Here is a 25,841-nt window from a genome sequence, read left to right on the forward strand (position 1 = left end):
TCAACCTTTGCGTATCGTAACCAATCGGTGAATGCCGGCCTTTTTATTTCATATTTCTGCTCGAGAATAAGTACTTCTGCTATTTTACTGATTTGTTGTGGTGAATAAAGGGTTATGCAAATTAGTAAAACCATATCAATGTTTTTTTCTAGCCACTTTCATCACTGGTAATGATTGACTTATTCGATGGTACAAACTACAATAATTAAAAAAAAATTTATATAGAAAAAAGGGAACGTATTCCTGAAGTATTGAGACAGATGGTGATTTGCTGTTTTTGCCCTTGTGTTTTTTTTTCCTCATTTTATATATCCACACATAAAAAAAAATGTAAGCCAATAGTGGTGCTTGTAAAAATGAAAACAGAACTTTCATTCATTGCTTCCATCCATTAAGATTTTGTTTTTACTTGCCTTGGGTGAGTTTCTTCCACACACTAATTAAGTGAAGGATTTAACCAAAAAATTCGTGTGTTGTTCTTTCACCGCCTATTAATATGTAGCTCTCGGTCAAATCTCGTTTAGTGCTGTGCCTTGAAGACATTGCTTCTTCCACCAATTAGAGTGATACTCGCATGGAAGTTGGAACCCAAAGCTTCAGGATCCTCTTAGAAACACAAGGCTGAACTGGTCCAGCAGTTAGAGCACAGGAATGTTGAGAGATTGCCATCAATTCCGTGTTTAAAGATGCATGTGTTGTCGTGCACTTTATAAGCTGATGGATTTAATAAGATTCAATTATAACGACATTTTAGTCTGAATGACTGGAAAAAAGGATTATTTTACTCTTTAGACACTTTAAATCTGACCTTTTCGAGGTCACGACTGTAAACTAGTTCCAGTAATCGACATCTACATCTACATCCACATCGTATTATAGTTTAACATCGTCTTGATATGAAGTCGATTTATACTAAAGTTATAACATATCGGGGCAGATCGGCATGGTCACCTTCATCACCATCATCATCATTATCATTATTATCATCATTATCATCATCATTATCATTATCATTAGTATCATCATTATCATCATTATCATCATTATCATCATCATTATTATCATTATTATCATTATCATCATCATCATAATCATTATCATTATCACAATCATCATGATTATCATCATCATCATTATCTTTATCATCATCACAATCATCAACATCATCATCATTCATGGTATCGTCTATTGGCGTCTTGGAATAGCTTTCACCGTGCGTGCAACCAAGTTTCTTCACCGCGCTAGTATTACAATATTCATATCCGGGGGGGAGGGGAGTAAAAACATAGGTATACATTATACTGTGATGAAAAAAGTAGAAAACAGGTATATTTACAGCATCTATCATACTGAAAAAATAAAAATAAATAAAAGTATATACTTGCTCAATTAAGGATAATTAATACTTGAACTGAAAGGAAATATCTATGCGACATTTTTTGTATAATAAATGCAGTAAATATACTCATGCTGTATTTTAGCAATGTATACCTACTTTTGCATCCACGCCCGTTACATTAAAGTAGAACTTTTTACAAAGCGTATAGGAATTCTGTCTGTCTGTCTGGTAAAAAACGTTTGTCCCACACCCATCAAGTTTGGAGCCTTGCAGTTATTCATCGCAAAGACAATACATGAATCGATAAAAAAAAATAATCAACGAACCAATTAGTCAATCGATATAAAAAAAACGGGAAATAACTTTTACACTATTGAGATATACAGTTGTAAATATGGAGTTCTTCTCCTTAGCTAAGAGAGGTTGTTTTTAAAAGAGTATTTCTATTTTGCTTGTTTTTTTGTTGTTTGTACAAATGTTTCTATTTTCTTCTGAAGTAAACAATTAAAATGTTGAAACACTTTGCAGACTTCAAATTCATGTGAATTGGTTATTGGCTGCCGTTATTGAATGCATATGTGTGTGTGCGTATGTGTGCGTGTGTGTGCGTGTGTGTTAGTGTGTGTGTGTGTGAAGACCATACCATTTATGTTTGATTCATTTAAAGAAAAAAATCTAGTTCAGATATTTAAAAAAATAAAAATTGATTGAACTGTATTGATTGGTGTACAAAGAACAATAACCAGCGTAGCAGTTAGAGGAAAAGGGGAAAAAAAAAGGGGGGGGGGGGACTTCGTCCTAGACGACCTAATAGGATTTACAATTTAAACTTTATTCAGCACCTCCCCCCACCTCACAATAGAAACTGGATAAAATAATGGCTTGTATAATGTATGCGTTGGTCTCCACACGTCATGGGTTGTATTAAAGGGCGATAACTAGGTCACCGAAATGTGGACTAGACAAATTTATAAAAAAACAAGATCTGTTTGTGAAGAGAAGCAAGCCGAACGAGGAACGAAACAAACAAAATGTTATGTCAGCATTCAACGCTTCATTTGACTTGTCATGATACTAGGCTAATTAGGCTTGTCTTCGAGTCCGAAGATCAATGAGGAATGCAATATTTCCCTTGGCTACGCAGCCCCAGCTGTGACTTACATATTTTGCCACATCTAGTGCAGACATAATCATTGTCCGCCGTTGGGTGATTTAGATTTTTTTTTCGCCGAATACGTCTGTCCTCGGCAGCGGATTTTCTTTTTGGTCTCAAATGTGCATCCTGCGGCCTTTGCAAGTGACTCCAGCTGTCTCGTTCTGAAGCCGCATGCAACCAGGTGCTCTCTTCGGTGTCAGTTAAAGCAAGCTGGAGCTGGTCTTTTAAGTGTTTCCGTGGGGCACCTCTGATATGTCGACCACCTTTCTGCTCACCAAAAAAGACGGCTTTTGGCATATGTTAGTCCCCCTATACAGAATGCGTAAGCTGCCCAGCGTAACTGTCGGACCATAAGAAGTTCGTTAGACACATGTTTTGTAATCAAGAGAGTGGCGATGATATTACATGTATGTATTCTGTTTGTGTGTGTGTGTGTGTCTATTGATACTAGCTGATACCCATGCTGCACCACGTTGAAATAATGGGTATATATTTATTTCGACCGGAATAGTATTTTTTTGTTTCTACAGCCTTCAATCGAAAGGCCCAGAAAACGCTTTTATCTTCATTCACTACTGGAACAACCCCCCCCCAGTACTTTTTTTTCCCCTTGAATTACCAGGTTTTTGAAACTTTGTGTATTATGGGGGTCTTATGACAAACCTCCCCATCACCCCCACCACCACGCCTGAAACTCCACCAGAAATATTTTAATCTTTACTTCAGTCCGTCTCTCCAGCCCTATACCTGGCCGGTTAGTTCTGTGTGTGTGTGTGTGTGTGTGTCTACTAGATGGTTGCGTGTGTGACCTACCCATTTTACCCTGGCAACTCTTCGATAAAGAGTTCCCAATTCCTTCTCTGTTTTTTTCTCAACCCGTGGCTTCTGGCATCCCTGTGTGTCTGGAGTCCACAAGCGATGAGAGGTCAAAGGCCAAAAAAAATAAAAATATATCGATTAGTCCAGCATTGATTGGAAATTAGTCTAAAGGAAACAGTAAAAAAAATGAAAACGGGGTTTGAGTGGCTGGGCTCGTAGTGACAACATTTTCAACAGATCAGACGTGCCTGACAATTGACATGGTTCTTACCTGGTTTAAACATATTTATCTCAAATTGCCAACATTAAATTTTACTTTTATTGAAACTAAGCGTTTTCTGTTCCTACATTTCTTTACGAAAGAACAAAAATTACGGAATTTGGTTATTGAACATCAATAGTTGCTTTTTTTTTTTTTTATCTATCAGGGCTCCATATATACAAACACATGAATTGGCCTATATTTAGTTAATATTGTAGCGATCCATCGATTTCAAATCGATCGTTAGAAAAAAAATTCAAAGAGTCCTGGTAAAGCTGTGTATATAAGGAATACTTGGGGAGGGGGGTGCTCATGGTTGAAATGGACGGAGAGATGAACTGGAAAGTGGGGGGAGGGGGGGGCTAGATCTTCGATCACCAATCAATAGGTAAACCTCTCAACACACACACACACATACACACACCTATAGACAAATGTTCTTTTCGCCAGAACCTGTTCACTAACCGTCACTCCAAGGGCCACGACTGGAGTCGCCATTATTTCAGTGTGGCTTCGATTATAAATCTTACAAGAGTCTAAGTACCAAGATGGCGTTATGATTGTTTTGTCACGTGACCTGCGCAGACGTGACGTCACCAACTTAAAAAAAAACAACATTTTACTAGCTAGATTTGAATGAGAAGATTTAGAGCTAAGTGGGATTGCTCATTGCAGTATAGAGAAAGGTATTATAATGTGTGTGTGTGTGTGTGTGTGTTTAAATTGTCCAACGTTTAAAAATGTAATAGTCTAATTCGTAGGAATTTTTTTAACGCATTTATAAAATGTCTACATTCGTAAGGGAACTTTGTCTTTTGTAATAACACTGGTTCAGAAAGATCTTGAGCCATTACTTTGTACTGTAAAGGAAATCCAGCGTTGAACTTGTTTCATCTTTAAATGGACCTACTGATATGTCGCGAACTCGCGAATATGTGCTTGCGTTGGGCGAGAGGAATTTTCCTTGGTGGTGTGGATGTGAAGCTTGACTTCCAAGAAATAACCCGTAGCTAGACTCAAAAATGTGTCCTTGTTGTAGATGCATTTTGCTGACATGTCTCTAGATTCTAGATGGCGCTTAATTGCCAAACTGAGACCCGCTGCATTTTATTGATACGCACTTTGATGACATGTCGCTGGATGGTGCTTAGCTGCGAAAATAAGACCCTCTGCATAGTATCGATACCGTGCTGTGGCCGTTGCCGCATGTTGACAACGGCTTGGAGCCACAGGTGAGAGCTGACCTCTGAGACCGAAGTCAATGAGCTGCTCAAGGAGCCCGACCGCCCAGTTGACTGAGGTACTATTTTTCCTACAGAACCCCATACATTCCACTTTAATGACATGTCGCTGGATGGTGGTTAGCTACCAGAATGAGACCCGCTGCCTAGTATGGATTCAAAAAGGAGCTGATTGTAAATTGCGCGAGGCAGATGTCGAGTGTGGAAAGAATGAACGTGTGAGTGGATGAATGAAAGATGAAAAGAAAGTAACTTTCGTGGTCTGGTTTCAAGTGGTCCAGGTCTGCTTTTGTTTAATTTCCTGGGCAGCTTCAATCGACCTCCCCCCCCCCCCCCCCCCCAGCCCCCTCCGTCGCCGTAGATAATGTATTGGTCATACTTCAATAGAAAATAACAAAAGAACAGTTGAAATTGCGATACTGATGTCGGGAAATAGTCAAATAGTCATTTCTTCATATATTATCATCTAATATGACTAATTCTTAGTTTAATATGTGTGTGCCTCATGTAAGCATTAATTAAAAAACGGCTGGACTCTCTATTCATTGCAGATTGGCTGGACTTTCTGTTCATTGCAAAGTTTTATTTCTGCAAGTGGCATCCTCGTTAAGTCGTGATGTCTGACTTTTATTTGGTGACAAGTTGATTTCTGCTTTCTGTTTGAGCGCAAGATTTTTCTAAAAATAATTTTGTTTTCTACACATTTCAATAAAAATGTATTTCTTTCGTTACTCAAAGCTCAAATGTGCTTATTGAAAGTAGATCGAGATATTTCATTGATTTATATCTTTCCAAAAACTTACTTGCAGAGAGTTGCCTGAACAGAACAGAGATGCATTGCCTTGTTGTTTGTTTGTTTCTTTCTGTGTTTTTTTCTTTGTTGTTTTTTTTTTCATTTATTTCTTTTGATTGGTTTGTTTCTTTTTTTTTTTTTGTTCTTTTCCTTGTTTCTTTTCTTGTTTATTTACTTGTTTCTTCCTTTGTTTTTTGTTTGTTTGTTTTTTATGTGTTTTTTTTTCTTTCTTTGTTTTTTTTTCGTTTCTTTCTTTGTTTCTTTCCTTTTTCTTTCCTTGTTTTTTTCTTTGCTTCACTCTTTCAATATGTTTCAATGTTTGTCTCATTATTTTCTTCATTTTTCGTATAATTTTTTGTTTCTTCCACCTGCTGTTTTTTTATTTTTGAATGAAACATGTTTGTGTCCAGTTTAAAATAATGAACATTTAATGAACGTTTGAACTTTAGGAATAAAGGGGAATTCTAGACATAGTTGTGCTCAATGCGCACTCGTTCAGACTTCATGATCATCCCGGGTTCATGCCCTGCCCGCTGCCACCCACCATCGTCCTGCGGGACGACAAACAATGAAACAAACAAACAATGATTTAATTACCTAGATGTGAACATCAAAGCCTAAGATGTGGACCTCAACTTTGACTATACGGTATCTTAAAGAGTAATAATAATAATAATAATAATTATAAACCCCTTGTCGTATTCCTTAGTCTTCTGAACCTTGGGGCACAATACAAGATCTTTGGGCCGTTTTTACTTCATATCTCTTCCTTGGATAGAATCGCTTTCAATGATTTTATTATAGTGTCTTCCCCTCGCTTTTCTTTTTCCTGATACTGTTCCCTGACGGAAGGTCTTTGCGAGCCCTGGTGACCTTGTGATATGTCCAGAGAGTTTGAGTTGACTTTTTTTTTTTAAACGACCATCGGAATATTCTTTTAGTTCAAAGTATCTTTAATATAAGCATCAATCTCTTTCAGTAACTCAAAATCTAAGTCCTGGTGATCTCGTAGGTATATATAATGGTCAGAGAATAGGATAAAGAAGTTATGCCCCTTGAATGCTCGTAGGCCTCTATGAACTATGATAAAAGCCATTTTGGAAAATGTTATATTCGGTACTCTTTATTATAATCTAATAAATATTTATGAGCCGGGTCGCCAAAGCCATGTATCGAATTCGACATCAAAGACTGGCAACAACAAAAAATTCCCCTATAAAAAAAAATTCCTTAGATAAGCACTGTTGATGTTTTCCTCCGCCAGGGGGAGCCATGTTTGCATAACCAATTCAAACATATCCAATTATCGATACCAGGGGAGCCGGAGACAGAAAAAAAAAACGGAGTACTCAAGTAGCCCAACACATTTAAACACCTTTGACATTTGCATGTTGACACTCAGTTTAAATATAGGACGGGCCACATCGATTCTCGCGACATCGATTCTTGAATAATCGATTTGCATGAAACTGTTCAATACGGTTGTGGAAGAAAGACTTGCCATTGAGAAAATCACTAAATAAAGAGAGAGAGAGAGAGAGAGAGAGAGAGAGAGAGAGAGAGAGAGAGAGCATACGAGATATCGGGGAACTGAGATATATTGGTGAGTGAAAAAAGTGTGCTTTTAATGGATGCTGGTTGGTTTCTTTTGATAAATCGAATTGGCCGAGCACAACGTGACGTCATTCAAAGGAGTCTAGTTCCTCCCAATACTATGTATCGATTTTAAAAAAAGGGAAGGATCCAAACGAGTTTAATCCCCCCCTCACCCCCCTCCCCCACTAACCTTCCATCGTTTTCCTGTGACACCCCGGGTATTAGCCGTTTCAAAACACACTGACGCGATTAGGACATTCACAGTTTGAACCAAAATTGTTCAGAGAAATGTTATTGATTTGTATTTAGTTGTTATGTTTATATATGGCAGTGTGCTCCAGTCAGGTGACAATCATATGACCGAAAAGAAAAAAGAAAGAAAAAAAAAGTCGCAACCAGAGAATTGCATTGTGAATTTAACGAGCCGTGTACATAACGGGTTGGGAGGGGGTGGGGGATGTATTATCACATATAGTGTCACAGTGTGTGTGTGTGTGCTAGAGATATTTTATAACATAAGGCGAGGGGGACAGGGGTGTTACTAAAGTGGGAAAAAAGGGGGGGGAGGAAGTTAAAAGTGTGTGTGTGTAAATTTGTGTGTGTGTTATTATACGGACAGTCACTCAAAAAGTTACCAAGTTCACACCTTGCAACGCAAGCATTGACCCTTAGAACACCTTTTGAACACTTTGTGACCATAAGCACATTCTCCTGCACAAACACTGACCGCAGGAGAAAGGCCCCCATAGTTTTTTGTGCGGTCCGTCTATCCGTCCGTCTGTCACGTTTAGGTCTCAGAATAACTAAAAGCGATGTTTGAAATTCTCGTGTCGTATTTTGCAGTCAACCAAACACGGGTGCAACGGTTATTTTTTAAACACTTTTGTTTTGAACATTAAGTACGCCCAGTGTTTTTTTTTTTGTTCTTATTTATACGAGACACCATTTTTAAAACAATACTGTAAAAATAATGTATCAGCTTTAACTTTTCACTAATTGGGAAATTGAATATAGGTATAAAATTCCAATTGATATCATCGATGACATTACTTGACACCTTTGATTGGTTGTTCAGATTAGGTGAAATAAAAAAGAAGGGGGAAAAAAGACTAAATTAATCGATAAATCAATTGATTAATGCGATCGATTACTGAATGTGATTGATAGGTTCACAATAATCAATTTCATGACTTAAGTTCAGATAGAATCAAAGCACCAAAAAAAAAAAATTCCTCTCCCTCTCTGTCCCGCCTTTCCATTACACGTTTTGTAATAAGTTCCTTTCTCTAAACCCTAGATCTTCATTACATATATATTAAACATTAAATAATCTTAAATATATAAACGCAACATACCATTCACCGACTGACTAATCTATTAAGAGATACCTTTAACCTTCGAACAGATTGGAGTAAATTTTTTTTTTACATAAGATTCCTTTTACCCCTTAGCCGCTACCCAAGAAACGGTCTTTATAGATCCTCAGTCTGAGCACGGCAATTTGCGAATAATCGCAAGCTTTCTATTAAACCTTTGTATTTTATTTTAGGTATTCTCCCAAAAAGGTTGCAACCTACATGTAAAGAATGGGAATTTATATATATATATATATATATATATATATATATTAGGGGTGCACCGGATAGTACTTTTTGATATCCGGCCGGAGCCGGATATGACCGGATAGTAAAATTTGATATTCGGCCGGGGCCGGAGCCGGAGCCGGAGCCGAATACCTAAGTGTCTTGTAAATAGCTTGTATTGCTGAGCATTTTACGAAACTGTTAAATAACATACCTATATTGTTGGTATTATTTTTTTTCCTTTTATATACTTTATTGTTTTAAACTCTGTTACTGATTGATTTATTCAAGCTTAACAGTATTTATAAACAAAAATTAATCTGTGTAGCATGTACGAGGCCACCAACCATAAAGGCTGTGTGTTGGAGGGTCAATGTAAAATATGTTAGTATATATTTAACTAGTTACTAATGTAAATCTCTCATCTGGCTTGTATGGTGGTTGGATGTATGTGTTCAAGAATTTCTGACCAACAACTGGTCATCAGACTTGTAATTTTAAGTCCAAAGACTGCTTCTGGTTCTGGTTTCAAGGGCTTAATACTGATAGCTGTTAGTTAATAGTTGGAATCTGAAGCGTAGTAGGTCATATATTTATTAATTCATTTGCGTCAAACGATATTTTATTAACAGCAGGAACATCTATTATACCTACTTATAGCCTGAGCCTTGATGTTGCGAAGCATAGATTTAATTGTAGTCTGTAGGCCTATTATTGGTATCTATGTTTAGATCTACTGTTATATAGATCTAAGAAAATCAGGAAAATCTACTATAGAAGAAAAAAAAACTCATTCACACCCTCCGTACCAAAAAAACAACATAAATAGACTCTGTGTTCGACTGATAGTAACAATCTGGTCAGATAGACGTAGTGAGCCTACACATGTAGTCCTAGTGTAGTGTGTATAGATGATGGTGTTGACAACGCGTTTTTGTTCTTGGGCATTCGCAATAGTGTTTAGTGTGCAGGCGAAAAAAGATAACACATTGGCATGGTCAGTCAAGCATATTGATAAATTATATCCGTACCTTAGTTACAGAGGTCAAGTGTTTCTTAACATTTCAGCATATTTTTTCTTTGTTTACTAGATCTAATTGTGGTGCTTTAGATCAATGTATTTTCTGCGATGTTAAATTTTACTGTAAGGTTTTCCTTTATATATTAAGTCAATAGAATTAAACAATGAAATTAGCTTTCTTTCTAAAGGTTTTAATACAAGGGAAAAAAATACATACATGCACACATGCACATATTTGTTTTATTTTATTGTGCAACGAACGTGTGTTCAGCGCCCTAAATGACATTTCTCTCCAAGTAAACAAACGTAGTGTCATCATCTAGTGACCTCTAGACAGTGTCAATGTTTCTCAACAATCTGCGTTAATCCATTCTGGCTTAAGAATGGTCAATGTCTATCAATACATTGTCATGGATTAAACAAATAAGAAGTTGAGCGTGTTGAGTCTCTTGAGCCCTACCTTTAAAGATACCCCTGGTCAGTGTCTGTTTGGCTTGTAGTCCAGCCTCCTAATTGAGACTTTAAGTAAACAAACTTATTGTCCCTGCCAATAGTATAAAAGGTGTGGGTTGTGGTCCAGACCCTTGATTGACAACCTATCTCATAATAAACACACTCATACCAGAGTAACCTTATGGAGATTTGGCTTGTAGTCCCGCCCCTAATAAAAATTCTTCTCCAAGTAAACAAACTCAGTTCCCTCATAAGATGTGACCTCTAGAAAGTGTCAACACGTTGACATCTGGCTTAATGTGGTCAGCTGCCTATCTGTGAACTCAATGTTATGGACTAAACAAACAAAAGGAGGTGGGGGTTGCTCATCTCTACCTCTGGAGATATACCCGCACTTCTAGACAATCAGCTAGACATAGTTAAGAAATATTACATGGTTACTAGACCACTCAAAGGTCAAGACTAGCTTTTAAAGTGTGCCAGACATCGCTGCTACGTATGTAATATGAATTTATAATGTAAAGTCTAGTCCCCCCCCCAATAATAAACCTAGTTCCCTCGTGTGACCTGTAGAGAGTGCTTACGTCCATCGTATCTGACTTGGGGTCACCTGTCAATCAATGAACTCAATGTGATGGGCTAAACAAATAAAAGGGGGAGGGAGATGTTCATCTAGAAATATACCTGGTCACCTTAGAGGTGTGGCTCTTGTAGTCCAGCCCCCCCCCCCCAATAAAGATTAACTACTAAGTAAACAAACTCAGTTCCCTCGAAAGGTGTGACTACTAGAGAGTGTCAATACGCTGACATTAAACCTACGTCCATCGTATTTAACTTGTGGTTACCTGCCTATAAATAAACTCAATGTGATGGACTAAACAAATAAAAGGGGGTGGGAGTTGTTCATCTCTACCTCTGGAGATATACCCACACAGCTAGACAGACGTCTGGTCAGCTTGACGTAGTCAAGGAATGTAGCATTTTAACATGTTAACTAACTTACTCAAAGGTCAAGACAAATTGAAAAAAGTGCCAGCCATTGCTGCTCTGTATGTAAAGCGCATTTATGATGTAAAGTTTCATCTCTATTTATATTAAGTTATTAACATACCTTGTCTTTATAATAAACGATGTTTGGTGCATATTCATAATGGCTCTGTTTTTAAGCACATTATTTTGTTTTCATATAAGCATTAATACATTCTACAACAGACATTAATGGAACGAGGTCCACTTTATGCATATTAAATAGGTGTATTTTTTACTATCCGGTTTACTATCCGGTAGTGATATCCGACCGGAGCCGAATAGCACCGGATAGTAAAAAATGCCGGATATTCGGCAGAAGCCGGAGCCGGAGGGACTATCCGGTGCACCCCTAATATATATATATATATATATATATATATATATATATATATATATATATATATATATATATAAAAGAGGGAAAAAAATCAAACTGAAATCCCATGAATTGTTGAGCTTTTAGTGTTGTTACGAAGTTAAACGGGAAGATATTTGCTATATATACCTATGGTGCAAGACTAGAGATTAGTATTAGTTTACATTTCTAAAAAGTGAGTTAAAATCATTGGTACAAAGGAAGATGGATACGTATTTTTCTTCTTCTCATTTTAAAAATGTTATGTTTTTTTTGTTGTTTTTTTAAAGTATATTTTAGTTCATTAAATCCTGCCTTTGAATCAAAAGCCAGATTGTTTTATGTGCATGTGTGCGTGAGTATTTGTGTGTGCGTCTGCATGCGTGTGTGTGTGTGTGTTGGACGGGACACGTCCAATGAATGTAAAATGTGTTTATAAATACACACATATTAATCAAGACTGACTCATGGATGACCATCTGCCGCCAGAATGGCCAAGGGTGTTCTAGTTGTATTCGATAGAGTCTTTGAAACGCAATGGGAGCATCTCCGTGTCAGTCGTTGAGACTGATGTACTCTCCTGGGGGGGGGGGGGGGAAGAAAAACAAAACTCTTAAGTGACTAAATGAATTATATCCCTTTCCATTTCCACTTGGTGACAACCATTAGCATAAGAATAAAGTAAATCTTGGAGTAGGGGCGGGGGAGGGCAGAGGCTTGTGGCGCTCACTACGGGGGAGGGCAGAGGCTTGTGACGCTCACTACGGGGGAGGGCAGAGGCTTGTGACGCTCACTACGGGGGAGGGCAGAGGCTTGTGACGCTCACTACGGGGGAGGGCAGAGGCTTGTGGCGCTCACTACGGGGGAGGGCAGAGGCTTGTGGCGCTCACTACGGAGGAGGGCAGAGGCTTGTGGCGCTCACTACGGGGGAGGGCAGAGGCTTGTGGCGCTCACTACGGGGGAGGGCAGAGGCTTGTGGCGCTCAATACTGGGGAGGGCAGAGGCTTGTGGCGCTCACTACGGGGGAGGGCAGAGGCTTGTGGCGCTCACTACGGGGGAGGGCAGAGGCTTGTGGCGTTCACTACGGGGGAGGGCAGAGGCTTGTGGCGCTCACTACGGGGGAGGGCAGAGGCTTGTGGCGTTCACTACGGGGGAGGGCAGAGGCTTGTGGCGCTCACTACGGGGGAGGGCAGAGGCTTGTGACGCTCACTACGAGGGAGGGCAGAGGCTTGTGACGCTCACTACGAGGGAGGGCAGAGGCTTGTGACGCTCACTACGAGGGAGGGCAGAGGCTTGTGACGCTCACTACGAGGGAGGGCAGAGGCTTGTGACGCTCACTACGAGAACATTGTCCAAGACCACCATCGACGATGTTTGCGGTCTGTTTAATTCGCTCTATCTCCCTCTGTATGTCCCTCTCTATTTTTATCTCTGTCTCCCTCTATTTCTCGTTTTCTCTATTTTTTCTTTCTTTCCTTTTTTCTTTCTCTCCCTCATTCATGATATTTTCTACCTACATTCTATATTCCTAGTTCGTTTAATTTCTTATTATTTCAAGCCCATTTCCTTTTCTAAAACCATCCGTCCCCTGTCCTTCTACTATTTCTTTCCTCTCCTTCTCTCTCCTTCTCTTCTCTCCCTCTGTCTCTCTCTCCTTCCTCATCATGTTTTCCCATCTTCCTACGTTGCCCATCTTCCTACTCAGTCTTCAGATTGCATTCGCCCCCTCCCCCCTTTTTTATTGCCTTCACCTCACCCCCCCCTTTCTAATCCCTGTGCAAATTACTAAACTATTTCATTTCTGCTAATTTTACCTAAGTGTTTCCAGCGGAGGTAACTGGTCCCCTTGCTATCTAATTATAGCCTTTCACTTTGCTATGCAAATTTCAACAAAAAAAAAAGGGGCCTCAGTTTGAGATTCCTACACAGGATAATCTGAAGCGAGAATTCTAAACATAGCCCACGATGTATTATTACTTCACGCTAATAATAATTTCTTCTTCTTCTTGTTTTCTCTCTCAAACCGCTACGCCCTTGGGAAGAAAAAAAACCCCACACGTTATGAGCCATGTGGTGACCTTTGACCTGAGTTTTTTTTCCCGTCTAGAGTGTGACATTAAGTCCAAGTGTCTTGACGTTGCGTCTTAGCGTCATGTCTTAGAAAGCAGGCCAAGAGAACCTTTTTTGTTTTTATTTTAACAGTGCTGTTTGGAGTTCATTAAAAGTACTTCGTGGGATAATTGTTATTGTGGTTTTCTTTTCATACCAAAAGGTCAGTTTAGGTCAGTAAGTACCACAAGCAAAGTATTGAAAAAATGATTTAGAAAAAAAAAAGGTATATAAAGGGGGGAAAAAACGCACATTTACTGTCATATCTCTCAATACTGCAAGATTTGTGTTTCTTTTTAAAACAAAATTATTTAATTACCACGAACTAATTTGCTTAATGGTTACTTGTTTTTATCAATTCTCGTGTTTTCATTGACAAGGAATAATTGTGCAGAGATTCAACTTGATCCGTGAATCGGAAGTGGGAGAAATAATTCGTACAAGATTTGTACCAAACAGGCAGACAGACAGACAGAGTGAGTTGATATACGCTTTATTAATACGCTTTCTTGCTGTCTGGTCACCCTCTTCTCTCTCTCTCACACACACACACTATTTTTAACATAGCTACTTAATCTAATGCAATGAAAATAGACTTGAGACAAAATTGTTAGGTTTAAATCCTAGGGACATTTTTTGAACAGTTCGCCAACTTGCTTGGTCTCAGTACGGGCGCAGATCAATAGCCTCGATGACTACAGCTTTGAGTATTTGTGGAATAAACCAAAGCTTATGAACCCTTCCTTTAGTCTCTACACCGGATACACCAAAGATCGAACTCTTCATAATTCCGTCATCAATGAAAACCTCTAATAGATCACGAGTATTACAACTAAGAGTCTCAAAAAATAAAAAATAAAAATTCAAAACGGTTTTATTCTGTTTGCCGAGGCATTGGACGAGTTCCTTGTTGTGTGTGCGCTAGATCTTGATGTGCTATTAGTTTTCTGGCTTCTAGATCTTGATGTGCTATTAGTTTTCTGGCTTCTAGATCTTGATGTGCTATTAGTTTTCTGGCTTCTAGATCTTGATGTGCTTTTAGTTTTCTGGCTTGTAAATGAGTGACCTTATGACCTTTTAAAACTCGAATCCCTTTTCTTTGGCATCTCTTCCACTTTCAGTCCAGGTGGCTGGGTGGTGAAGCGCTTGGTTTCCGAAAATCCGAACAAAGGTGCGCGGGCTCGAATCTCGGTGAGGATTTTAGTTAAGGGATTTTCAGGACGCCCCTGGGTCCACCCAAACCTTATGGGTACCTGACATTAATTGCTGAAAGTAAAGGCTGTTGGTTGTTGTTCTGGCCACATAACATCCTCGTTAACCGTAAGCCATAGAAACAGATGAGCTTTACGCGGTTAAAGATGGTACTTTCAATTTCTACCTCTCTAATCTACATATTATCAGTTGATATTTAAAAATAAAAAACTATCTGAAAACAAAATTGTATTTAGAGGAAATATATATTGCTAAGTTAGCAAATTTGTGGCAATTTTTTTGGTTCTGTTTTTCAATGTATTCTCGAGCAATTTGCTTCGTGGTTGGGAATTCTAAGCCTTCGTGAACTGCTCGCTAGGTGGTGGAATTGAAAAGTAAATATTTAATTGTGTCATTTTACGTCACGGGACACGAGAGACAATACAGTCGAGTTTGTTTAGGTAGGTATTGATCCGATCTCAATCATTGAACTCTTATTGACCTTGAAAGAGTTTGGACCAATTCGTCGTAAGTTCCTATTGATCGGACACGCTAAGCCGTTGACCAAACCTGATATGGACACAAGTGGACTAAGGCTTGACTGACATGCGACTGTTACATCTTGGACATTGGACTTGAATCAATACAGACGAACTATACGTTTTTGTGTGTGTGACTGGTCTTAGTATTGACCTGATTGATCTCTTAATACGGCATCGTTCGATTTTGACGCTCTGGACTGTTGGCTCGATTGTAAAAAATCATTAGTTCGGTGCATGTGTGTGCGTTGTGTGTGTAGATGTCAGTGTGTGTATGCTCCCTATGTGTGTGTCAAGTCATGACGTAACTTACCGCTGAAACCTCAACAGACTATGGTCCCTGTGGAGACAGTAGAGTTTGAAAGTTCTCCAGACACGGCCAGCGGAGGGTCTCCTGTGAGTATAACACTACATTTTATTAGTTGTTTTTTTCAAGCACTTTCATTACTTGCACACTGGTAGGGGGCCTACACTTTGCGGGTCTGTTCAGCTTCTATCCACCACCACTTTCATAAAATACCGCCATTCAAGTCAGAACTTCATGGAACCTGGATCCAGGAACCTGGACAGCTGATCTCAAAAACGGTTCTAACGATTTTCCTAGAAATTTAACAGTTCATATATATTGCTGAGAAAAGAATTACTAGGTCTATATTTAGGTCTAGAGCCAACATGGCGTAGTCAGCTGTATTACCGTAATTATGCCATATCTGAGTGAATTTAAAGTTGCTTCAATTTTATTGAAGTTTATATAAGCCTTGCTTATATTTTTACTTAAATCTAATATAGATTACATGTAGATTCTAGAAGTAGATCTAGACTAGATCTTAAACGTTCTTAATCAGAACTTTAGGTCTAGTATTAGATCTAGATGTCCATATAATGAACATACCAATAAATAATCATACAAATGTACCTACCTCGTTGGCCGAATCCGAAAATGCAGCTGACGGTGTCACGGGCTCAATGCCCAAATTTAACCAGAAAATGATAGAATTTGTTTTTTCAAATTGTTATATTTGAAGTTTAATAATGGAGGTATTGTCCTCTTTAAAATACTTTTTAAAATGTTTTTCTTAATTCTTTTTAATATTTTTTTAAAATTCAAACTCAATATTTATGCAAGTGTTCTAAAATGATTTTGAATATCAAATGTTCCATACAGTAAGAACCGTCAGTGTTATATTGGTACTATCAAGAGCATTACCAATAATTACATTTTACCCTCAAAAAGGCTTATTATTGTATCTAGTAAGTTCACACGTACTTCTTGTAAGAACAATGAGTTCCTTATTTTAAACACCGCACTCCCTCTGATTAAAATAATGAGTACATTGATGAAGAGTGCAGCTTGTTATCCCAGGGCTTTTTTTCTTTTTCTCTTCTACTTATTTGAAATTCAACTTTTAGGTCCGACTTAAAATGTCTGTGTTTCAATTAAAAAGTTGAATTAAAGTTGAATCATCCGGAATCAAATTATTCTCTATTCATAAACATGCGTTTTGTACTGGATTCAACATTTTTCATTTCGTTCACGACTGTACACGAGTACAGTTCCCTACGTCCACTCGGTCGTATGTCCATTATCAACTCACATTTCTGCTGACTTAGGGCAAACTCGACCGAGAGCAATTTTCGCAAAGACATTGATAGCCAAAGGGTTGCACGCCGACTTGCATTTAGGGTAATTGTTGGTTCAGTTCTATCATTGACTGTTTTTTTTTTTTTGTTGTTGTTGCAAGGATTATGTCAACCACTTTGTCTGTCTGGGTACATTATCTCACACGTTTTTCTCCCACTTCCCATCATCGGATCAAGTTAAAAGTGTGTGCACTATGATTCATTGTCCATGACAAAACGTGAATCGATCAAAATAAAATAACAAATTAGTGAATAAATTAGTGGTAATTATTATTGTTTTTATATAGTGAGATATATGGCAGCTATTGGACGTCATCTCCCTTCACTCTATAAGCTTTATTTAACAAAAAATATATTTTTATTGTATTATTTTTCAAAATTCTGTTTTCTGTGATAAATGTCTGACCTTAAAAAAAATGGGATCTATTTTGATATCTCCACACGTGTTTTTTGTTTTTTTAAATGTTTTTTTTTTATTTCTCTTGTTAGTGCACAACCATGTTGTTCTTTTGTGAGTTGTATGTTTCTACTCCTAGGGCAGCAGTTATTAACATTAGAATATTGGCGTATAATAATTTGAAAGCCTACGACATATATACATTTCTCTCTTTCTGTACGCTAGGCTCTGTATCTACAAACAAACAGTTTTATAAAGTCTAATTAATGCCACTTTTTTGTGTGTGCATGCACTGAGGTCGCCATAACATTGTAATATTATGTAAAATATTTAACTATAATAATAACTATATAAACATGTCGAATAATAATTCTGCTTGCGACATTCACTCTTTTTTAAAGAAACATATTAATATGTTTGTACTTTAAAACACGTCATAGGACCTGTTTACATTTACCTACTAACCAATGACACTGTGTTTCACCTAATTTTTGTTAAACTTATTACTTTTGCTAATTTGTAATGGCAGTAAGACAGAGATCATATTGCCTTCTAGTTCATTACAAAAAACGAAAAGCGTATTTGCACATTTTATTTTATATCACCTTCTGTTATTTTGGAAACTTTTTTTTTTTTTACTCACGTTGTTTATCAATCAAAAGACCCATTGCTGGACCCTTAGGGTCCGCCTTTGAGTTTATGGTCATTGAAAGGGGGGAGGGGGGACACCCGAGCATGCCGCACCAGGTGACACCGACCCTAGTGACGCCACCACCTATAGGGCAGATGATGTAAAGGTCACCTGCTTCTATGGTCGACGGCTAACAAGAGTGTCATGTTGCCAGCACAACGACAAATGCCCTTTAACTTTTCCCAAACCCTTTAGAGTTGGATGGACTCACAGGCGTCCTAAAAGTCCCGAAATTCAGAATTCCAGTCTTCGCCGAGATTTGAACCCGACATACCACGGTTCGGAAGCCAAGCGCTTTATCTCTCAGTTACCACGTCCTCCACGACAGTTTGTGGGAATGTCAAAGTAATTTGATTCGAAGTTCCTAATGGCACAGTAGACAGAAAAAGGTGACAGACACTCGGTTCGTCTGTACCGAGGCAGAGACGAGTGGTAGAAACCAGTCACTGACTATTGAATTAAAACATCAAGAAACATTGACGTCAATTAGACGCCTACGTCCTACGTCCGCTGTGTTGTAGTAAAGTATCAAAACCACCCGTCCTCCTAATTATGTAGGGGCGAATCTTGATGGCGAGGACTGGGTCGAACTCGTATAAAATTCCAAAATAAACATGCACACCGAAGATTTCGCGAATATATTTTTGTTTCTTCATCCAGAATCAACGAATATATCGTTTAAGAGAGAGATAAGACGATCTTTCATTGCTATAGTGTATCTCTTCTTTCCAGCTCATTGCCTATTGTCTAAGACTAAGACTAAGTCTGCTTTATTGATCCTTATAGAAATTTGTTGTGATTACAAGGACTCTTTTCTCATGTAAAGACTACACAACAAAAACATACACATAAATAGAACAGACACAATATAAAGACATAAAATATTAACAACAAAAATTGAGAAAAGTCCAGTATAATCAGGTCGCCTGCTGTGCAGGGCCACTCATATTTGTACGATAGGCTGACTTTGACAAAATATTCTCATTTGCGCGGGGCCCCCAACTTGGAAAATGCGAAAATGTATCTTATTTTATCACTTAAGACAAATACAATAAAAGTGGAAGAAAAAAAACTGGTAAATATGCATTACCTATAACTCATTAAATCTTCAATCGCTGTGGTCGTCAGAGATGTGAAGTGTATGGGTATATTCGAAATCAAATATTTGGCTTTATTAACCGAATAACTGAAATCAATGTTTCTAGTTTGGTCTATACACACACGCATCATAGTCTAGTAGTTGTCCGCTATGACCTCTTGTTTTATATTAAGACAGGTCTTTAGCGATCAATACCTAGCCGATACTGAATTTCAGGGTCAGTGACTTCTGGACCTCGCCTTTATGATCAACACTGGGGACCTGTATTTGAGCGAATTGGGACGCCGACCTGATTGCAGCCCAGCGCGGAGCTATCCCTTGTGCTGGTCACGTGGTTGGGTAATGATGATGATCACCGCGAGACTGTGGGACCAGTAATCATAGGGTGTGAGAGGTCATCACCGTCCTGTCCAGTTATCCTAGATGTAGGACAGCCAGTGAGCTCCTGTTGTCACGTGGTACGCACTTTAAATGAAGCCTTAAAAAAAATTGGAAGAACTATGAGTGGTAAAGCGATTGACTTCCGAATTGGGGGCTCGGGTTTGAAACCTGGTGAAGACTGGGATTTTTTTATTTCGGGATCTTTATGTCGCTTCTGAGTCCATCCAGCTCTAATGGGTACCTGACATTAGTGGAGGAAAAAATTAAAGGTGGTTGATCGTTGTGCTGGCAACATGACACCCTCGTTAATCGTGGGTCACAGAAACAGATGACCTTGACATCATCTGCCCTATACACCGCATGGTCTGAAAGGAGAACCTTACTATATTGTTGAGGCAGGGGACATATTTTAACTGACTAGACGTTATGTATCTAGATATTCTACTTTGTTTCTTTACCAAAAGTTATCCATTTTTACATTAATTTGTATGCATTTCATAGTCAGATGAAAAATAGTTTGTATACATTGTATTGGTTGAAAAAGTCAATGGACCTCATTCACCAATCGTAAACAAACAACATTGAGTCACGTGATTCTGTATCTCTTCTATACAAATTACGATCTAATTTTAATCAACAATGGCTATCACGTGACAGTTTTTTTTTCGTTGTTGTATCTATATTATCACGTGACCGTTCGTTTTGGTGAATGAGGTCCATTTCTTTTGATAAAAAAAATAAGAAAAAGAGATTTTGTATAGACAGCCATACAACAATGTTAGCGACATTTAAAGAACGTAATCCAATTAGAAATAGAGGAGAAAAGATTCCACTGTCTTGTTTCGTGGAGAGTTTGATCACAAACACTAAACTGCATGAATCGCAATGATGTATCCCCATCTATGGTTAAAACTGACCCATGGTGCACTAAAAAAAAGGTGGAGGTGGCCACCAAAAGAGGAAACTTTCATTTTTGGACATCCACTGGCCACGTTTAAGTCATCTCTTGGAAAGGGAAAAGGAAATAAGAAGTAAAAAGAAAGGGGTGGAAGGGGGGGGGGGCTAGGGATGAGGTCTGAGGCCCAGACGTGGCCAAGTTATCGATCTACTTGGGGGGTGGGGGGTGGGAGGAAAGGCAATCGATACACTTGTGGGGGGCTATCGATGTAGCCAACTGTTAACTGGCCAGTTGATTTTAGGCTGACTTCTTCTTCACTTTTCTTGGCTAGCAGTTTGATTACCCTCTTAAAATAGTTTCTCTCTCTCTCTCTCTCTTTCTTATTCTATTTGTTTGTCCTTCTTTCTCTTTCTCTCTCTCTGTCTCTCTTCATTGAATGTCCACAGCCTTCGATAACTCCCACGTTCACCACTTTAGTTGACCTCCTTCACATTTCTATTTTATCCTTTTGTTGATTGTATTCTTTCTTGTAATTTTGTTTCTCTCTATCCCTCCTTCCTTTTTTTACTTGTTACACTTTCTGCTTGATTCCTACTCTCTTTTGGTTGACTTGTTACTTCTTCCTCATCAGTTCACGTTTCTTTGTCTCTTTTTGGTTCAACTTCATTTAGTGCATTCTGTTCGATTTCCTCCACCCTCCCTCTCCCTTTTTCTCTCTTTCTGCCTCTATATCTTTCTCCCTTTTTCTCTTTCTCTCTCTTTCTTTCTTTCTCTCTGTCTTTCTCCCTTTCTCTCTCTTTTTATCCTTTTCTCTTTCTGTCTCCCTTTCTCTCTCTCCCTTTCTCTTTCTCCCTTTCTCTCCCTCCTTCTCTCTTTCTCCCTCCCTTTCTCCCTTTCTCTCTCTTTAACTTTCTCCCTTTCTCTCTCTAACTTTCTCCCTTTCTCTCTCTTTAACTTTCTCCCTTTCGCTCTCTAACTTTCTCCCTTTCTCTATCTTTAACTTTCTCCCTTTCTCTCTAACTTTCTCCCTTTCTCTCTCTCTCTTTCTCTCTCTCTCTCATTTAATTCAATCATCTCTCATAGTTTTCGTTTCTCGTCTCGCCCTCCTCCCTCCCCGCCCCTGCTGTAAATCCTCCCATTTCCTCTCTCGCTGTCTCGCTCGTGTCTTGTCTATCAGATTTCTGCTCACACGAGACGCCACACTCACACGTCTTCAAATACCCCCCTTCCCTCTTTTCAGACACACACACACACACACACACTCCTCTGCTGTGTCCACCCCTGCTCGTGCCCTGTCTCATGTTCCAGAGATTGCTTTTATTCATTGAGTCTTGCTGTGATTCTTAAGAGGTGGGGGATGCCGTCACTACTTCGTCTATTCACAACTGTGTGTGTGTGTGGTTAATAATGACGCCATGTTTATTTGAATTTAAAAACAAATAATTGATAAATGCTATCTTTCCAAGCTGTTCAAATTCTGCAAAGTTCTAGAATTTAAAACTTATCTTTCATTTGGAGCGCTGTAAGGCCTGGAGAGGTGGCTGCTTTAAGTAAAAAAGTTCCCCTTTTGTGGTCTATAGGGCAGATGATTCTGTGGCCTACGGTTAACGAGGGTGTCATGTGGCCAGCACAACGACCAACCACCTTTACTTTTCCCCATCTAATGTCAGGTACCAATTAGAGATGGGTGGACTCAGTGGCGCCCGAAGAACCCGAAATTAAAAACCCCAGTCTTCATCAGTATTCGAACCCCGGACCCCGGTTCGGAAGTCAAGCGCTTTACCGCTCAGCCACCGCGCCTCCAAACACATATAAAAGATGCATAAAAAAGCCTGAAAACCCCCTCCCCACCCCTTTTTATGTTGGGTGCTTTATGCCAGAGTTATTTGTAATTTTAGTTGCGAAAGCATAGCACAAGAAAGGTTAGCTCTAGAAAGCTTAACACTAATTGTTTTAGCATGCGTCAATTAATCCTTAGTATCGCTAGATAGCCGCACCCCCCCCTCCTTTTCTTTCCCCAAACCAGTGTGTTACATTACAAGAACACGATGGACCAGATGCCCACAAGTTTCTAACCGGCTTCAAAAACTGACCGGAAAGTGTAAAGAGTCCGTATCCGTTTCAGTTAAAGATCGGCCAGTGAAAGAGATGCTGCGGATAAACAACCCCATCCCCCCCCAAATCGTAGTGAATCACACACACACCCCTCGCTAAATTATAAGAAGTGTGAATGGGTGGCATACAACAACCCAAGCTACGACGTAACCAGGAGGCGTGAGCTCGAATCTCTATGCAAACCAAGAATTTTACATTAAGATTTGACTCGAGCAGAGTTGTGTTTATTGATGACTCAAAAGGCTAACTAACCCCCCTCCCCCATACACACATACATTAAAAAAAAAAAGATAAGACAAGAGTGCACTGAAAGACATTATACAGTAACTATTCAAAATCAATTTTATTTTTTTATTATTTAAAACAATGACTCTGTGTTGACAGCAACAACAACCAAATGTCTACGGCGAAAGAGTTGATGTTGTAACTATACAATAATGATTATCGTGAATGGGGAGAGAAAAAATTCTAAATTTAACTGAAGACATAAAAAAAAAAATGAATTAAAAAAAAAAAATCTGCTGACACCAACTTTTGTATGATAAATTAAAAGTAAAACTGTCACTGCCTTCCTTCAGTTAGCGTCATATAAACCCTACGGAGAATGCTTCATGTGTCTGCTGTCTCAAATGTTAGATTGACATATGTCATACAACTTATCCCTGTGTGATTCTAAAAATAAATCTGGACAATCGCACCGCCCCCCCCCGGTTCCCTTTTTAATGCAACAAAAACTTAGGTTTTAAAGACGTGTGTGCGGGGGGAGGGGTGTTAAGGAAGTAGCCGTGAATGACGTACGATGTGGTGGTCACCATGGAAACAGTGAATCGCTGTAGGTCACAAAGGGTTAATCTCTCACCCATGTGACCTTCGCCACAGCGTCCTTATACCTGGTATTGTAATTATAATAGCAAGAAGAAAAAAAAAAAGTGTGCGGTGTGGATAGGAAAGGATGTGCATGCTGAGACTCTCACACCAGGGATGTGAACTAGACCAACCAGAGTTGTGCGTGTAACGTAATATGTGAGTTCAAGCTGGTCACACACGTGTGTGCGTGCGTGCTTGTGTACATGTGTGTGTGTGTGTGTGTAGTGTGTGTGTGTGTGTGATCGAAACCTAATAAATCAACGCACTGCGTTATCTGATGAAAGAAAACGTTTATCTTTGATCAAGGTCTCTTGGTTTGTTCTGATTGCAAGGCTGCTGTTTCTGGGAGTATACACAACCAACACTAAACATAAAAACTAAATAAAGAAAACAGCGTCAACTATTTTATGTTACTTTTATCTTGTTTTTTTGTTTACAAAGCGATTAAAAAAAAATATTTCACTTTTTTTTTTGTTTCTGCTAATTGAAAATTTTTGTTTGTGTGTGTAGTAAATTCGTAGAGGCCTGGTGACGAAGTCATAAAGCGCTTGGCTTCCGAACCGAGAGGTCTGTGGTTCGAATCCTGGGATTTTTAATTTCAGAATCCTTGTTGTCGACTCAGCTCTAATTAACTGGTGGAAAAGTAAACGCTGTTGGTCGTTGTGCTGGACACATGACACTCACGTTAACCGTGGGGCACAGTATCAGATGACCTTTACAGTATGTGTCCTCATAGATAACAAGATTCTGAAAGAGGAACTTTACAAATTCATAATCTGTTTGGAATTTACCTTACAAATAAGAATATTATATAATTTATATTATACTAGTCGACCCACGGCGTAGCATACGCCGCTATTTTTCAGGGCCGGCCTAAGTCCATTGCAACCTATTTGACCGCAGTGGGCCCCGCACTTTCATAAGACCCGCGCTAATTCTAGGTGTAAATGATTACATTAAACCATTTTATACCTTATAACAGATTTCCCGAGGCCTCCTGATTTACCAGGAGCTCCTGTAAATCTCCTGAAATTTCAAAATATTCGAAAAAGTCCTGGACATCTCCGGAAATTATTAAAATCTTTTGAAAACTCATAAAAATCTCATGAAATGTATAGGCAAAAGATTGTCATTTTGGAGTGTCATTCAATATGGAAAACGCCAATCCTTAGCGCGATAAATAAAAACGACATTATGCATTAGCCGTAATTGTGTAATCTGGTGAAAGAAGCTTCTCGCGCCTCAAACTAATGAAGAATTACTTGATGTCAACAATTCTCAAAGAAAGATTGAAACATTTGCTAATTCTTACTACTGAGCGTGATATATGTAGGAAACAGAATTTTAATGATATACTGTATGACTTCACTACATGCAAGTTTTGACGCAAGACTTGTGTATTAATTCTGTACGTAGTAAAGAATGAAAAAATGCAAAGACGAATTTATTTTCTAATACAAACTCTTAAATTTCACTTATTATCCGTATACTTACCCAAACTTGGCCCCGCGAAATCCGTTTCGCAAAGGACCCCACAACGGTTAAGTTCGCCCCTGCTATTTAGTGACGGGTGAATACAGAGTAAATTAATTCCCTGCCCCCCCCCCCTCTTTTTTTCGTCCGTTAAAGTTTACTTGGAGTAACTCTAGTCAGACTTGCAGAAATAAAAGAGGGATCTTTCTTTACTTCTTCTCGTCCAAACTCTTGAGCCATGAAGAGAATTATATATATAGATATATACTGAATATCTTATCTTAGTATTGTTCTGAAACTGATAGCATTAAAATGTGTCACTTTGGACGTGCCTCGCTGACACATCTCGTAGACGTTTATCAAAAACAACAAGCTGATAGAAGCTTTTATCATTGCAAGATAAACCAATGAAGACTCTGTGTGTGTGTGTGTGTGCGTGTTTTTGCGTCGTGCGTGCACGTGTTCGTGTGCGTGTGTGGTCAGTGGAAAGTAAAAAGGTTACCACGACTTTTAATTCACGTCTTTCTTTGTCACAATTCGTTGCACTAAGGAAGACCCTGCCTGGGATTGAATTTTCATTCCTTTGACAGAACCGTTCAGCTGATTGGCTAGATTAGTAAAAAAAAAACAAAAGAAAGTGTTTAAATGTTAACCATGGGAAGGGGGGGGGGTTTGTCTTAAGAACCTATCGGAAATAGGTTAAGCCGAAACATTCTAAAAAAAAAAAAAAGGAAACCATAATGTCGACTTCATAACTTGGAGTTGCTGAACTTGCTACACATTAAATCGTTAT

The 25,841-nt window shown here is 38.8% G+C and overlaps 1 protein-coding gene across 9 annotated transcripts in view; it reads left to right on the forward strand.

Moving 5' to 3' along the window:
• The window catches only part of LOC106061566 (calmodulin-A-like), a 313,065-nt gene that overhangs the window by 191,383 nt on the left and 95,841 nt on the right, over positions 1–25,841 (forward strand). The window contains exon 2 of one of the 9 annotated variants that reach the window (XM_056016316.1): positions 15,817–15,882. The exons of 5 other annotated variants lie outside the window; for them this stretch is intronic. In XM_056016316.1, coding sequence (XP_055872291.1) covers positions 15,820–15,882 — 63 coding nt within the window. In that variant the 5' untranslated portion in view covers positions 15,817–15,819. Of the gene's footprint in view, positions 1–4,091; positions 4,263–13,764; positions 13,930–15,816; positions 15,883–25,841 lie in introns of those variants that run through there. 3 more of the 9 variants (XM_056016325.1, XM_056016326.1, XM_056016327.1) reach the window with 3 other exon arrangements.

This window comes from Biomphalaria glabrata, chromosome 17 (genome assembly GCF_947242115.1).
Source record: "Biomphalaria glabrata chromosome 17, xgBioGlab47.1, whole genome shotgun sequence".
In the NCBI taxonomy this organism is placed as follows: domain Eukaryota; kingdom Metazoa; phylum Mollusca; class Gastropoda; family Planorbidae; genus Biomphalaria; species Biomphalaria glabrata.